At 42.3% G+C, this 13,967-nt stretch overlaps 1 protein-coding gene across 1 annotated transcript in view; it reads left to right on the plus strand.

The window, feature by feature from the left end:
• The first annotated feature begins 759 nt into the window (after nucleotides 1-759).
• ANTXR1 (ANTXR cell adhesion molecule 1) overlaps nucleotides 760-13,967 on the plus strand; it is a 112,711-nt gene continuing 99,503 nt past the window's right edge. The window contains exons 1-3 of the mRNA XM_052806392.1: nucleotides 760-1,259; nucleotides 11,690-11,761; nucleotides 12,476-12,547. Of these exons, the coding sequence (XP_052662352.1) occupies nucleotides 1,108-1,259; nucleotides 11,690-11,761; nucleotides 12,476-12,547 (296 nt within the window). The 5' untranslated portion in view covers nucleotides 760-1,107. The remainder of the gene's footprint in view (nucleotides 1,260-11,689; nucleotides 11,762-12,475; nucleotides 12,548-13,967) is intronic.

The raw sequence follows: 13,967 nt of genomic DNA on the forward strand, positions 1-13,967 counted from the left end.
CAACACCTGAAGCTGCTCTACGAACCAGCAGTTAGTACTGGGAGAACAGGTGTGTTGCTAGAGCCTGACAGGATTTGAGAGGGAAGGCTAGGAGCCCCCTGCTCCTGGGATCTTTAGTTTAGCTTTTGTTGGTAGGGGGGGCTGCTCTGACTGGGGAATGCTCTTGCTTTTGAGCTGTCTTGCTTAGGTTTTGGAGCTTGTGGTGCTGTTTGGGGAAGGAGACAGAAAATGCAAGTGAAGCTGAAGTTACATTTTCCAGCAAGTTTTTTTGGAAGAGGGAGGGTTTAGGCTCTAGTGGCTGAAATGAGTTTGCTAAGGATGGTAAGAGGGGGAAGCCTGTTTCACAGGCACAGATATTGCTTGATATTTCTCAGGGCTGAGAAAACACAAGGGATGAAACCTGGCGTGGCTTGTCACTTTAACTTTTGTGAAGCTACTCCAGGTCTTTAAAGGTCTTTAAACTCAGATGTTACCTACGTGGGAAACAAAGATGTCTTTGCACAGTACTGTGTGACTGCTGTAAGCAAGCCGCTTCTACGTTCGTAGCTAAAGCTGCTGTGGTATGTGTGTGCTGTGTGCTCGGTGCATGAATGAGATGCTTGAAACTAGAGACTCCAGTCAGCTTGAGTTTTGGCCACAAGGTGGCAATCTCTGAGCTTTTTTTGCTAAGGGAAAATAAAACTTACCATTCTTAATAATAACAATAATAATTGGGGGGGGGGGGGGGAGGAACCGCAAACCCTCCCTGTGTTTTCTGAAGTCTGTGACAAAGCAAGATTTGTTAGGAGGCTGCTCATTCTCTTGCAAAACAATGGTGCTGCTTTCAGAGAGCTGCAAGTGAGACTGAGGGTCAAGTCCCTTTAAAAAAAAAAAAAGTGAAATACAGTATTGTGCATCTTGAAATCTGAAACCAAGAAACAGAAGTGCAAGGGAAACAAGGGGGAAAGTCTTGCAATTCCTGAGGACAACTGTTGCAAGTGGAGTTTTAAGGAATAAAATACACACATTTATATATTTAAAGGTCATTGAATGGCTTTTGTGGAGAAACCTGTGAAATAAAGGAGCCTTGGAAGAAGAGATTTCTTTTTCTCCTCCTCTCTGGATATAATGGCCATTGCAAAGCAAAGCATCTTGAGATTTGGCTTCAAATGTCTCTTCCTAGCAACTTTTATGCTAGCCTGTGATGGACAAGGTGGAAAGAGAGAGAATGGTGGTCCTGCCTGTTACGGAGGATTTGATTTGTATTTCATTCTAGACAAGTAAGTCAGTTCTACTCTGTTCTTTTTCAAAGAAATCTTTCTCTAGGCATGAACTGGAATGGCATATACTGATACCGAGGAGGTTTTCGTTGGATTTTGGTTTTGTAGAAGTCACTGTGTCCCCAAGGGACCTGAGAAACTCCTTACTACTCTAGCTTTGTTTTTGTTGTGGTAACTTTTTTGGTAGGTCTAGTATATAATCCCATTGTGCTCTGTAAATTAAATTGTTATAAATTTTGCTGTGGCTGATATAGAAGCTTTATTGTGTACTTGACCCTGTAGTTTCTTAAAAGAGTGGTTGGGAGGAGGGCAGCACCCTGGTCACCTCTAGTTTCCCTATGAACCATGAAGGTTGAGGCACTCATGAAAGCAGGGGCTGGAGAGTTATTATTGCAGGCATTAATTCTGTAGCTGAAAACGTGGAGGAAATGCTCGCCTGCCTGGAGGTCTGCTTCTGAACTGCTTGCTCCTTAACTCTGAACGTTCTAGAGCAGCAACTTGCAGGTAAAGACCGGGCTCTGAGAGGTGGCTGCTCTCTTTGAAAGGGTCCGATTTTGGCCGTTGTGATGGAAAACAGCTAGAATGCCTTATTTAAAGAGAGCTTTATTTTCCCTACGCTGAGTCACATTTTCTTTGTTTCCTGCTAATCAAATGCATATTTTGACTGCTTAACTGTTTATACTGAAGATAACTTCTACCTCACTTTTTTTATCACTAATTGTGATAGTGTCATCTTCTTGGTACTGGTAAGTTTGCCTCTTTACAGGCCTTTAGATTGTAGATGGAGCAGTGTGAAATAGGTATGTGCTGAGTTTTGGAAAGCTTCGTACTGAAGTAATTAAAAAATTTACAAAGAAGTATAAAAAAGTACTAGCTAAAATGATTCTCCTAATTTTCTTGATTAAGAGTAGTTGTTTTGAGCCAAAGGTTTGGAAATACTGGGGAATATGCATGCCAGAGCCATGGTACTGACATTATTAACCATAAATTTCAGAGACAGGAAAGTATTTGCAAGTTGCCAAAAGTGCTCACAGACGAAGCTTTCTGACTGATCCTCTTGAGTGTTTTGCAGTAGCTCCCACATTCCGTTAGTATAAATGACTTGGAATTACATAACACTTTATTACAAAATACTGGGTAAAATGTAAGACTGAGACACTGGATATTTTAGTATGTCAGTTGTTCTAATGCTTCGGGGGGAAGTTTTTTATTTTTTTTTTACTCTATTCAGTGGAAATATCTACCTGTCTAATGCATTTTGTTGCTTTGGCTGTTTAGTTATTAGTTGGAATACTTTTATTGCTACATATGAAAAAAAAAAAAAAGAAAAAAAACAGAGCATGATTTGTACTGCAGATGGCTTTGCAAACTGCATTTCCCTGAAAGTTGAAGCAGAATTGAAGGTCTTCTCAAATCTGATGGTTGTGCTGTGTTACACCTCAAAGCTAATGTAATTTTAACAGCCACTTATTTCAAGTTCTGTTCTGTCCTCTTACTAAAAGGCATGACTTTCTAGGCTTGCTGAAGGGATTATGAGTTTGGGTGGAAATATGAGGCTTGGCACAAACTTTAAAGTAGGCAGGTTTACCTCAGTGTATGTATCCAGGTATCCAACAAAAAATCCTGCTTTGACAGTTGCAAGATTTCTATTTCTGGGATTTTTCTGGTGCAGAAATGTACACAGTCTGATGTAAAAATGTCCTTGGTCTCCAGTGGAATTTGGAGGAGGGTTTATGGTGTTTAAGCTACTAGTGTGTACAATATGGTGTGGAGCTAATTGTTTAGCCTTTGAGGAGGCTGATGAAAGACTTACTGTGGTGGAGTAGATTATCCCATATCCTTTATCTTTAAAACTTTCTTTCATTCTGCAGAGGCTAAGCTGAAGTTCTAAAAAAATCGAGTCTTATTTAGCCTGGATTTTTCTACCTTCTAATTGTCTAGACAATGTTTTCAAAAATGCTGCTGAAGTCCGGAATGCAGAGAGAGGTGATGCCTATAGAGGCCTTCAGGCAAACTATGAAGTAATACTTCAGGGCTCACTGCTTTTATTTGAAATAGCTCTAAAAATTATTAAAAACTATTAAAAGTCATAAAGGACACTGAAGCAGAAGAGATTTAGATTCTTAAACATGAAATGTTAGTTTCAATGGTGGAAGAAAGCCATTAAAATATTAAGCAACCTACTTTCTGGGATCAAAGGAGTAATATAAAAACAATAAACACAGACCTGGAAGGCACCACTGCTAGAGCCCTCTACTGACCCTTTTGCCTCAGTGACTGATTGGATTTAGTGACTACTCAGTCCGTTTAGTACCCTGTATCTGTGCTGCTCATAGGATGTGTTCCGGCTGCCGCACTGTATGCAGTCTTTGTCACAGTGCTGGCTCTTGAAGCATACTTCTGGCCACAAGAAGCCCCATCAAAGTGAACACCTAACCCACTGGGGAAGGGACACGTGTTATAGGCTGTTCGCATGAAGTGATGCTCTAGTTCCCTGCAGCATTCTCCTTAGGAGACTCCTGCAAACTTGCTGTGTGAACTGTTGAATGGAAACCAGGTTTCCTCTGGCTGTCTGCAGATGGCTGGACGCATGAATCCCTGCAGATGGCATGCTTAGAGGACCTGAAGCAAATCTCCCATTTCTCATGGGCATGAAGTAGAAGAAAATCCAGTATTCAGCCATTCAGAAATAATCCTGTTACGCTACACAGCCTTGATGTACATGTACCAAACAGAACAAAAACTTGAATGATACCAGACGTGCTTGCTAGGTTACAATAGCATCCTTAATCTCTGTGCATGCACTTGCATGTCCTTTATCGCTTCCAAGAGTTCTCACAGAGCTTAGGTAGCAATAGAGAAGGCCTTTCATGCTGTGACTGTTGGACCTCAGGCTAGCAGAGTTATATTCCAAAAGTGATGCAAAGACACCCCAGAGGACTGCAGTTTGAGTTGGGCAAACTCCTTGCTGAATGAAACTGATGTTGTCACGGTGTTGTTGGTGCAGTGCTCCAACTTTGGAGAAAACTAGGGTTTGCCAGCTCTGTTGAGAATCGCTGCTTGACATGCAGCAAACTTAAAAGGACAAAAATAGCGTTACACACAGAAACACCTAACCTGAAATTCTGAGCTGCCTGACAGCAGTTTTAGTGAAGGAATTGTCTTCACATGAATTAAGACTGGATTAATCCATTTCTCTCGCGCTCTGATTGCGGGGGGGGGGGGGGGAAAGGTGGAGAGGGCTACAACTCAAGCTGTACGCTATTTAGAGTACAGTTGTATATGCAGGATCAGAATCATTAAGTTTGGAAAAGACCTCTAAGATCATCACGTCCAACCGTCAACCCAACACCACCATGCCCACTAAACCATGTCCTGAAGTGCCATGTCTATGCATTTTTTGAACGCCTCCAGGGATGGTGACTCCACCACTTCCCTGGGCAGCCTGTTCCAATGCCTGACAACCCTTTCAGTACAGAAATTTTTCCTAATATCCAATCTAAACCTCCCCTGCCACAGCTTGAGGCCATTTCCTCTCATTCTATCACTTGTTACTTGGGAAAAGGGACCAACACTGACCTCGCTACAACCTCCTTTCAGGTAGTTGCAGAGAGCGATCAGGTCTCCCCTCAGCCTCCTTTTCTCCAGACTAAACAACCCCAGTCCCCTCAGCTGCTCCTCATAAGACTTGTGCTCCAGGCTCTTCACCAGCTTCATTGCTCTTCTCTGGACATGCTCCAGCACCTCAATGTCTTTCCTGTAGTGAGGGGCCCAAAACTGAACACAGGACTCGAGGTGCGGCCTCACCAGTGCCGAGTACTGGGGAACAATCACCGCCATGCTCTTTCTGATACAGGCCAGGATGCCGTTGACCTTCCTGGCCACCTGGGCACACTGCTGGCTCATATTCAGCCGGCTGCCTACCAGCACCTCCAGGTCTTCTGCCGGGCAGATTTCCAGCCGCTCTTCCCCAGGCCCGTAGCGTTGCATGGGGTTATTGTGACTGAAGCGCAGGACCCGGCGCTCGACGTTGTTGAACCTCATGCAGTTGGCCTCGGCCCGTCGATCCAGCCTGTCCGGATCCCTCTGTAGAGCCTTCCTACCCTCGAGCAGATCGACCCTCCCTCCCAACTTGGCATCATCTGCAAACTTGCTCAGGGTGCACTGAATCCCCTTGTCCAGATCATTGATAAAGATACTAAAGAGAACTGGCCCCAAAACTGAGCCCTGGGGACCACCACTCGTGACCGGGCACCAACTGGATTTAGCTCCGTTCACCACAACCCTCTGGGCTCGTCCAGCCAGCCAGTTTTTCACCCAGCGAAGAGTATACTTGTCTAAGCCATGAGCCACCAGCTTCTCAAGGAGTGTGCTGTGAGAGACAGTGTCAAAGGCCTTACTAAAGTGCAGGTAGACAACACCCACAACCTTTCCCTCATCCACTATGTGGGTCACCTGCTCATAGAAGGAGATCAGGTTGGTCAAGCACAGACCTACCTTTCATGAATCCATGCTGGCTGGGCCTGATCCCCTGGTTGTCCGGGATCTAGTCATACAGGGTGCTGAGCATCTCAAAGTGGAGGTCATACCAAGATGAGCCCAGTGTTGTGGAAGGTAAGGCTGGCTTATCTTGGGAGAATTGTTGGGAGATCTGGTCCTAGATGGCATGTCCTTTTGTGTTACTGTGGTGCTGAGGGGTTTCATGGATTGAGGCTCCCATAAACTGAATGGTAGCAAAACATATGGCAGAAGATGGTGCTAAAGAATTTACACTGATGTGAACAGGGCCTTCATTAAGAAGGACGAATGAGGAAGCAGTGAGATGTTGGTAAAAAAGCAAACATTTGGTTTTGCTGACGTCGTCCAGTTATTCTAAAAATATCATCCACGTGACTAATTAATGAAGACTATGACCCATCTCCTAATTGACATGGTATCTAGTGCTGTAGTAAACATCCTCCACAAGAACAGTTGGAACATTTAGAGGCAGCTCCCCAATTAATTTATTTGCAGGTAGGGAGGAAGGAATAACAATGAGTGTCTCAGCAATCTTCTGCTATATCCTCTGTATGTCAAAGGTGTTATTTCCTATGGTCTTGCCTGTTGTGTGCAAATAGCAGGCATTTTATGACCATGTGCAGAAAACACGCAAGGAGCTGTACATGTGTAAAAGAAAACTTGGCTCTAAAAGATCCTTGGCAAAATGAAGCCAGTAATCCAAGCTGTCTTCTGTGATCCCTTCGTTATTCAGCCAGACAGCTGATCTATTTTTAACCAGTTGTATTGAAGTGGAACTCCTGCTCTAGAGAGGCTAATAGTTGTTTCTCTGAATCTAGCTTTAGTAGCTGCAGTTACCATGACTTAAGCAGGACTAAGTATAGATTTACACTCAGAGTGTAGAAGCATATAGGGGCCACAGTGGGATGGAAAGCAGACAGACGCTCTGCATCACCAGGCAGGGAGACTGACCTGATGAACCGCTTCTGGTAGTAGTGACTCTTCCCCTGGGAAACGTAAGCCCTCCAACAGAGCTAACCACAGGACCCTTACAGAGCTGAATAATATTCTAGCTGCTGTAATGTGAAGAAATACAAATCTTTAGTAGGTAATGGTAAAATTGAACGTCTGCAGAAATAGATTCAAAATCATCTCTGATCTTCATTGACCTAGTCACTGATTTCTTGACTGCTTTTCTGGAATCACAGGCCTGAATCCAGAGCAATGTATGCATTTTGTTTGGATGGCAGGGGGTTATGAGTATATGGAGGCATAGTTTTTCTTTGTTTTAGCATGAGGTTTGAGGGATGTTAGCAAGGTAGGGTGGAGAAATTTGCACATTCTTGTGTCTTTTTGCTTGTTGCCTGAAGGAATGTAATTAACTCCTCAGTCTGCTGTAGGCATGCAATTGCAATGAGCTATGTTAATATTTTAAATCCTTGCCTGTCAAGACCTGTGTACATGTTTTTTACCCAGTGGTGAATCTAAGTTAACTATTCCTTAGTAAAAGGGATGGGTTGGAGCTACCTTACATTCAGGATTAAGCGTGTGCCTGCAGCACTCTGCACTTTATCTACTGCTTGATATAAATTCAGTCCATGGTTACTTGTTTATTAGTTGTTTTTTTACATATCCCCTGCCAATCAGGAAGAGAAGAATGTTCTTGGACTGCGATTGGGCTTAGAGGCTGGTCCTGCTCTGAACTGGACCTCTATAGACCCTGTATCTCAAATGTTTGACAGTATCTCTGGTGACCTGTCTCATGTGAAGTGTGGCACAAGATAGTAGTGTTTCCTCAAAGATGCATCACATCTCTAACATCTTTGTGTTATGTAGTGTTTTCAGAATTGCTCCTGAAGTATTTGGAAAGACAAAGGACACTTTTTGGCTGATTTGTATATTTTTTTAAAGAGCTCAGTAAAAAGATGCTGCAAAACTTCCTTGGTCAATGCCACCTCTGACAGCTATGAGACTTCCTGAAGTTAGTCCAAAAATGTGCAAGTTTAAGGAGAATTTGGGTCAACATCAGTCTCTGAATCAGGTGTGTTTATGTACTTCTGTCAGCTGCAGTGCACGTAACTGGTGTGAAGTCTTTGTGTAAGAGTTTGTGGGCTTGATTCTGTTTTCTTCTAGCTTGTGAGTTAAATAAAACCATGGGTATTCTGAGAAGGTACAATGCCAAAAATGGAAATACAGAGTCTAAACAGTGCAAGAAAGACAAACTGTAAGGAGGTTTGGGTTGCTGCAGCTTTGGGTTACGGTGCATCTTGTCACAGTGAGTAGAAGAAAAGCACCTGCTGGAGGGCAGGGTTTAGCCAGCATGTGGCTCTCCATGTCTGGAACCACAGAGCCACATGGAGTGTGTCTCTCACCCTTGCATTTAGTTCACATGTACAAAATGCCAGCACAGTTGACCACAGAATGTATCATTCTCTTGTTAAAGGCATAATGGTTTACTTAGTCTTAATTTCCATTTATTGGGCTTTTCTCCAGCAAGAGAATTTGGCATCCTTGCAATGAGCCTTTTCTTAAATTGCAAGTTTACAGCATCAACCATTCAGCTGCAAAGTGTTGGCTCGCTGATCAACTTGTTTCTCTTTGGGAATATGAAGAGATAACGATTTTAAATTTGACTTTTATTGTCTTACAGTTAGGCTTTAGAAATACTTGTCCTGCTCAGAGTTCTTAGCCTGCCTTATGAGAGGCTTTACAAGTGACAAGTGTCTTTCACTGCAGGGCTTCTGAATAACACAGCTGAAAGCTGTGGAGGTGGACACAGTAAGCTAATGCTGGTTTTGTAAACTTTCTGTTGACTGCAGAAAGGTTAGTTTTATTGCTTTTGTCCATTTTATGCCAAGCGAAGACTGTAAGAAGTCTGAAGTGTGTTTCAGAAGGTACATTTTATGTGTTAGAGGAGTACTTTTTTCTAAATGCAGACCTGGGCATTTATAGCCACTCACACCTGGGCTTGACTAGATGGAGAAATTAGCTGCAAGTAGACTGCTAGCTGTCTAGCTACAGATGGAAAACTTGCTGTGCTAGGAGGAATGATGTATGGTCAGCAAAAGTATGAGTCTTTGTTCTGGGACCCTTTTATAGCTCGCTCTGGTAGAGCGGAAGAATAAATGGATCGTAGACTATTCCAATTGCCCCACTTCAGTGACTTTGGAACTGAAAGCAGAAAGCATCCTCCTTTTGTGGAGTGGAGTAGGTTTGTTTTTATGATTATAGCAACGGTAAGAATTTTCCTTAAAATAGATGTTTAACATTCTGCTGCTCTTGAACTTCAGGTTGTTCCTTTTGTGCGTTAATAGATGTGTGGGAAGGTTTCATGGAAAAAGAGCTATAACTTCAGATGCTTGGAGTTTTGTTCCAGAGGGCATAAAGATGGGACTGTTGGTGGGAGAACAGAGTGAGGATGATGGAGGAGGAGGTGCAGCAGGAGCTGAAGCCATACTTGTGTGAAGAATTAAAAAGCACTGCTTACCTGAGAAGGCAAACACTTAAAGAGGATGTGCTATTGACTTATTGACATCATTAAACAGAGCTATTGGTTTGTAACCTTTATTCTGGCAAATGTTCTTTTCAAAAAATGCATGACTTCTCAGAGCTGTGGAAAATGACAGGAGTTTTATATGGTGACCTACATACCTTATGTGCTCTGTGGCTGGATCTCATTCCTTGCAGCTGCCTTGCTGCAATAGTACATTTAAGTGATGATCAACTTTTGTTCAGAGGTGAAGAAATAATCATACTTTTTAAGGCTAATGTAGCTTCTAGGGCAGCATCCTGTTGCAAGCAGGGGCTGGCTAGAGCTTCTGTATTGGCAGAGGCTGAGTGCTAAGTTTTCCCTTAACATGAAGTGTAGTATGGCCATCTTATCTGATGGCTAGGAGAAGGTTGGTAAGGGTATGCTTGTGAAAGGGTCCTAGCTTCATATGTCTGCTACCAGATGGCTCAGAAGGCATGTGAAACTCTGATGAAGTGTACTTTTTTTGAGAGGTGGATATATGGTCTAAAGCAACATACATTTCATTGAAGGAGGTAGTATTTGTTTTATGGTTAACAAAGCCTTGGCTTTATGTGTCTTCTGGAGACTGATGTAACTATTGTTATAAAGTCAAGTATTTCTTTTATGCCTCACCATATAAAGACAATAAATACTTATTTTCCAGACCCGTTCTCAGAAATTATTTGGGCTATTTGGCATTGATGGAACTGGAGTGCCTGTTACATTCAAGGTCTCAGAGTTATTCCACTTGCACCTGCGGTTGAGCTTTGTGTGTGTCTCCTATCAGTTTGCAGTTTGGATGCAGCAGGGGTTAAGTTTCTTGTTTGAGAGTAAGTTGTGACGTACATTGCCCTTCATCTGTGATAAGACACCAATTTTCCTGCTTGTGTGGCTTAATTAGTTTATTAAGACCCTTACTGTTGGTGTTTCTTTGGTCCTCTCTGATACACATTTGCATGGAGAGCAAGTAATGATTTCAAGTCCTGGTCTGATGAAAGTAAAGAGAGCCAAGAAGTAATCTAGTACTATTAGCATTTGCTTATGATCAAGTCTCCTCCACAATCTGTCCCTTACAATCATGGAAAAAACCAGAGGTGCCTGTAAGGTTATCTTTTAAAGAGGTGCGTTTGGTATCGGGTCCTTTGTGCAAGGAGAGCTGGAGAGTTCACTGTTTTCCCAGATAGACCATATGTTCTTGTACCTGTGCAAGAGTCCTCACTGCATATCGTCTAAGGTTGCCTTAGGACATATCGGGGTCATACACAGAAAGAATGGCTTAAGGTATCATGGAGCAAGTGGGTAAGGCCAAGGTTTTTACTGAATGGCTGTAAATGAAAACCAGGTGTGGGGAGGGTAGGGAAGGAAATTTGTATGACCTGCACAATGTGGTTTGCATGCTTGCTGTGCTGCTAGGAAGTGAAGTAATGCTCTCTGCAGCCAGGCTGGGGTTGGCTGTACCAGGTGTGCAGTACTTGGGTGAATCTATTCATGGCTATTCCTTTGCATTCTCAGATCTAAGGTAGAACAGAGTCAGGTCAGATGCCTTTTCTTTCTGTGAAGTGAAAAAACATCTTCTCAAACTTTCATCTTTCCTTCCTCAGGCTGCAGATCAATGAAGTTTCTATTAAAGCTAGAATGGTTATTTCCCCTAGAAATATTTTTAATTGTAGTCAATGAATTAAGTAAGTGATGACACATTTATTTTCCAACTTTAGGAAGGAATTTTTTCCCAATATTAATATTCCAGTGTTCATAGAAGTGTTTATGCCAGAAGGGGCATTTAGTGCTGAAAGATTCTGATTAACCTAATTTTTTCCTAGTTCTTGCAACATAAAGAAGAATAATCCAATCCCATTATAGTCTATGGTTTATTTTTCTGAGGAGCAAAATTAGTTTGTTTTGACTTTAACTGAGGTGTGAAAGAATTAGCCAGAACAGTTGAGATGTGGACCTAAGGTGTTTTGCTTTTCATAGTCTATAGCACAGTGGAAATCCTAGAGAAGTTTAATAATTTGTTCCTCCAACTGCATTTTATTCTCAAAATACACTTGAGCTAAAAGCTCTGCATAATGGTATGGCAAGTGAGTTGGTGGAGTTAGTCTAACATACTGTGCAGAGACACAGGTCTTCACTCAGGGTTTACTTGTTTAAGGCTGTGCTAAAGGTCTAGTGTAACTGCCATATGTTATTGCCAAGTGTAGCTTCAAACACTTGCATGAGGTATAAATTGTTCTTGCTTTTCAAAGTTAAGTAGGAAATGTCATTTACAGTTTAATATGTCTTTAAAGGAAGAATATGGATAGTGAGTGTTAAAGAAAATAAAACGAAATGACTAGCTGAGCAATGTATAAGAAACATTAGGCTGGGAAAACTACAATAGCAGCAATTAAACTAATAACTCCTGTAATCATTGTTTCCCTAGATCAGGAAGTGTCCTGCACCACTGGAATGAAATATATCATTTTGTGGAACATTTGGCCCGCAAATTCATAAGGTAAGAAGTGCACCTTTGCAGATAACTGAATGAGGAGGTGTGTGTGTGCCAGCAGCTGGGAGATGAGCTCTCAGTTTCAGAGAAGTAGCACATGCTGGTGCCAGTCCCCTGGTGGAGAGAGAGTTCTTAACGCTTTTCTCAGATCATCCCATTGATTGCTTTTCCCCAGATTTCTGTCATGCAGGAAAAAGGAGTAGATAAGCTAATTGTTCCCTTTTTTCCTGCCTGACTTCTATGGATCAAATCATATTTTTGTGGGGAAGGAATCCTCTTGTTTGAGATGGCTGTCTACTGCTTGAGGTACAGAAGTCCAGGTCTGAAGGGAGAGGCCTGAGGCTGTACCTTTCAGGCACAGAATGCCTTGAGACTGGATGAAGAATCCTCCAGGCCAGTGGGTGGAATGTGTTATGATAAACATTATTAGCCTTCCTTCGTCTCCATGGTGATACCAGGATGCATTTAAGCTTTTCTTCCTTTAGCAATCCTAAGGTCATGATGCAAATGCTATTTACATCTTTTAGAAGAATTCCTCGTGGTTTGCCTTGACTAGGAAGGCCCAGGACAAAACGCCTTTTGCTGCTCAGTTTTGTCTTTCATCCTGTTGAATTATAATCTAGATAGCAATCAGAGCGCCCTGTGTGTTTGCTGCTATGCATACAGTAAGCTTTGGTCTGGACCACCAAAATAATTTACTTTTTTTCTCCCCTTCTCCAGCCCTCAGCTGAGGATGTCCTTCATTGTTTTTTCAACTAGAGGGACAATTCTAATGAGGTTAACAGAAGACAGGTAAGAAGAGATTTAAAGGTGCACAGCAGCTTTTGTGTCCTTGTTGTAGCTTCCTTCACCTTCCTTGCTCAACGATTTCCAGTCCACCGTGAGCAGTGTTGTGACACCTTTGTGCTTCTCAATTTAATTGTTTGAATCACCTGCCCATTTTCACGTGTGACACTCATTCTGCTAGAATGCATTAAGGCCTCTTAAGGCAGAGGTTGCCTTCTTAATTTTAACTTCTAAATGTCTGTCTTTCAGCAATTAGGGTTTTAACTCAAACTGCTTGCATTGAGGGAGTCTGCCTGCCACAGATTTCCAGACTTCTGTCAGAGAACAAGAGCCTTGTTGCCTTTGAAACATCCTTAGGGAGTTTCTTCTGCAAACAAAAAGGTGAAACTCCCTTCCAATAAAAACAAACTTGAAAGCTGTAGGTGATACCTATACTCTTGAGGTAGAGGTGAACATGATTTCTTTGGAGGTCTGAAGGTATGTTATAGGCAAAGTGTCTAGGATGGATTGCAAGGGTGTATGTTTTTTGGCAACGACAATTTGATTGCCATGTTTCTGAAGCATCTTCCTGTCATCCCCTTGTAGATCCCCAAGTTAATCCTAGTAAAAATCTATGGGATGGATTTTTTTTTTTTTTCACTCTGACTTCAAGGAGAGCTGGATGAGGTCCTTTAATCGCTCTTGCTTCCTCTGTTAACTTCATTGCCACGTGGAGCAAAAATATATGTAACACATGTGAAGGCTGTATAAGTCAGCATGTGTTTTACATATTGGATGTCTATGAAATTGCATACCAGAGCAGCTACTATAGAGGAATGAATAGGAAACTGGCCGCTTTCCTAAAGAGCAGTCCACATACATACCAACCTTGAAAAATGTCATTAAACCCAGCCAGCCTAAGCATCTCTTGTCACTTATTGCAGCTATAAGTATAAAGAGAGTGAACCGTATCTAACTTGGTGCCAGAGAAAAACCTGTTCCCCGCCTCTTTCTGTCTCCCAACCTGTAAGCGTGCCCCATTGCAAAGATCTCTAGTCCATTAAGGCTCTGAGCTATGAGACTTCAGTGTTTCCCATGTGGAAATGTATTTCATATTTATCCAGCTGTCCTAGAAATGTTGACTGGGAACAGGATATTGATGTGGTATTAGTCTAAAAGCCAGCTGACTGGAGAGCTGCTGGTTTTTATTGGAGGACTGATGAACAAGGTGTGGGCTTCGTGCAGGTCCTTTAGTTAACACTGGCCTTTCTTAATCTGGAAGCTGGAGTAGTGGCAAAGCCTCTTCTACCTTGCCCATGCTTCCATGTGGTGTATCAGCACCTGAATGTGAAAATTGAAGGTGCTTAGCATCCCTTTTGAAAAAACTCTGTGCATCTAATGGGACTGGATTGACATATTAAAGACTTTTGCTGTCTATTTTAAAATT

The sequence above is a fragment of the Harpia harpyja genome, chromosome 13 (assembly GCF_026419915.1).
Source record: "Harpia harpyja isolate bHarHar1 chromosome 13, bHarHar1 primary haplotype, whole genome shotgun sequence".
NCBI classification, from domain to species: Eukaryota; Metazoa; Chordata; class Aves; order Accipitriformes; family Accipitridae; genus Harpia; species Harpia harpyja.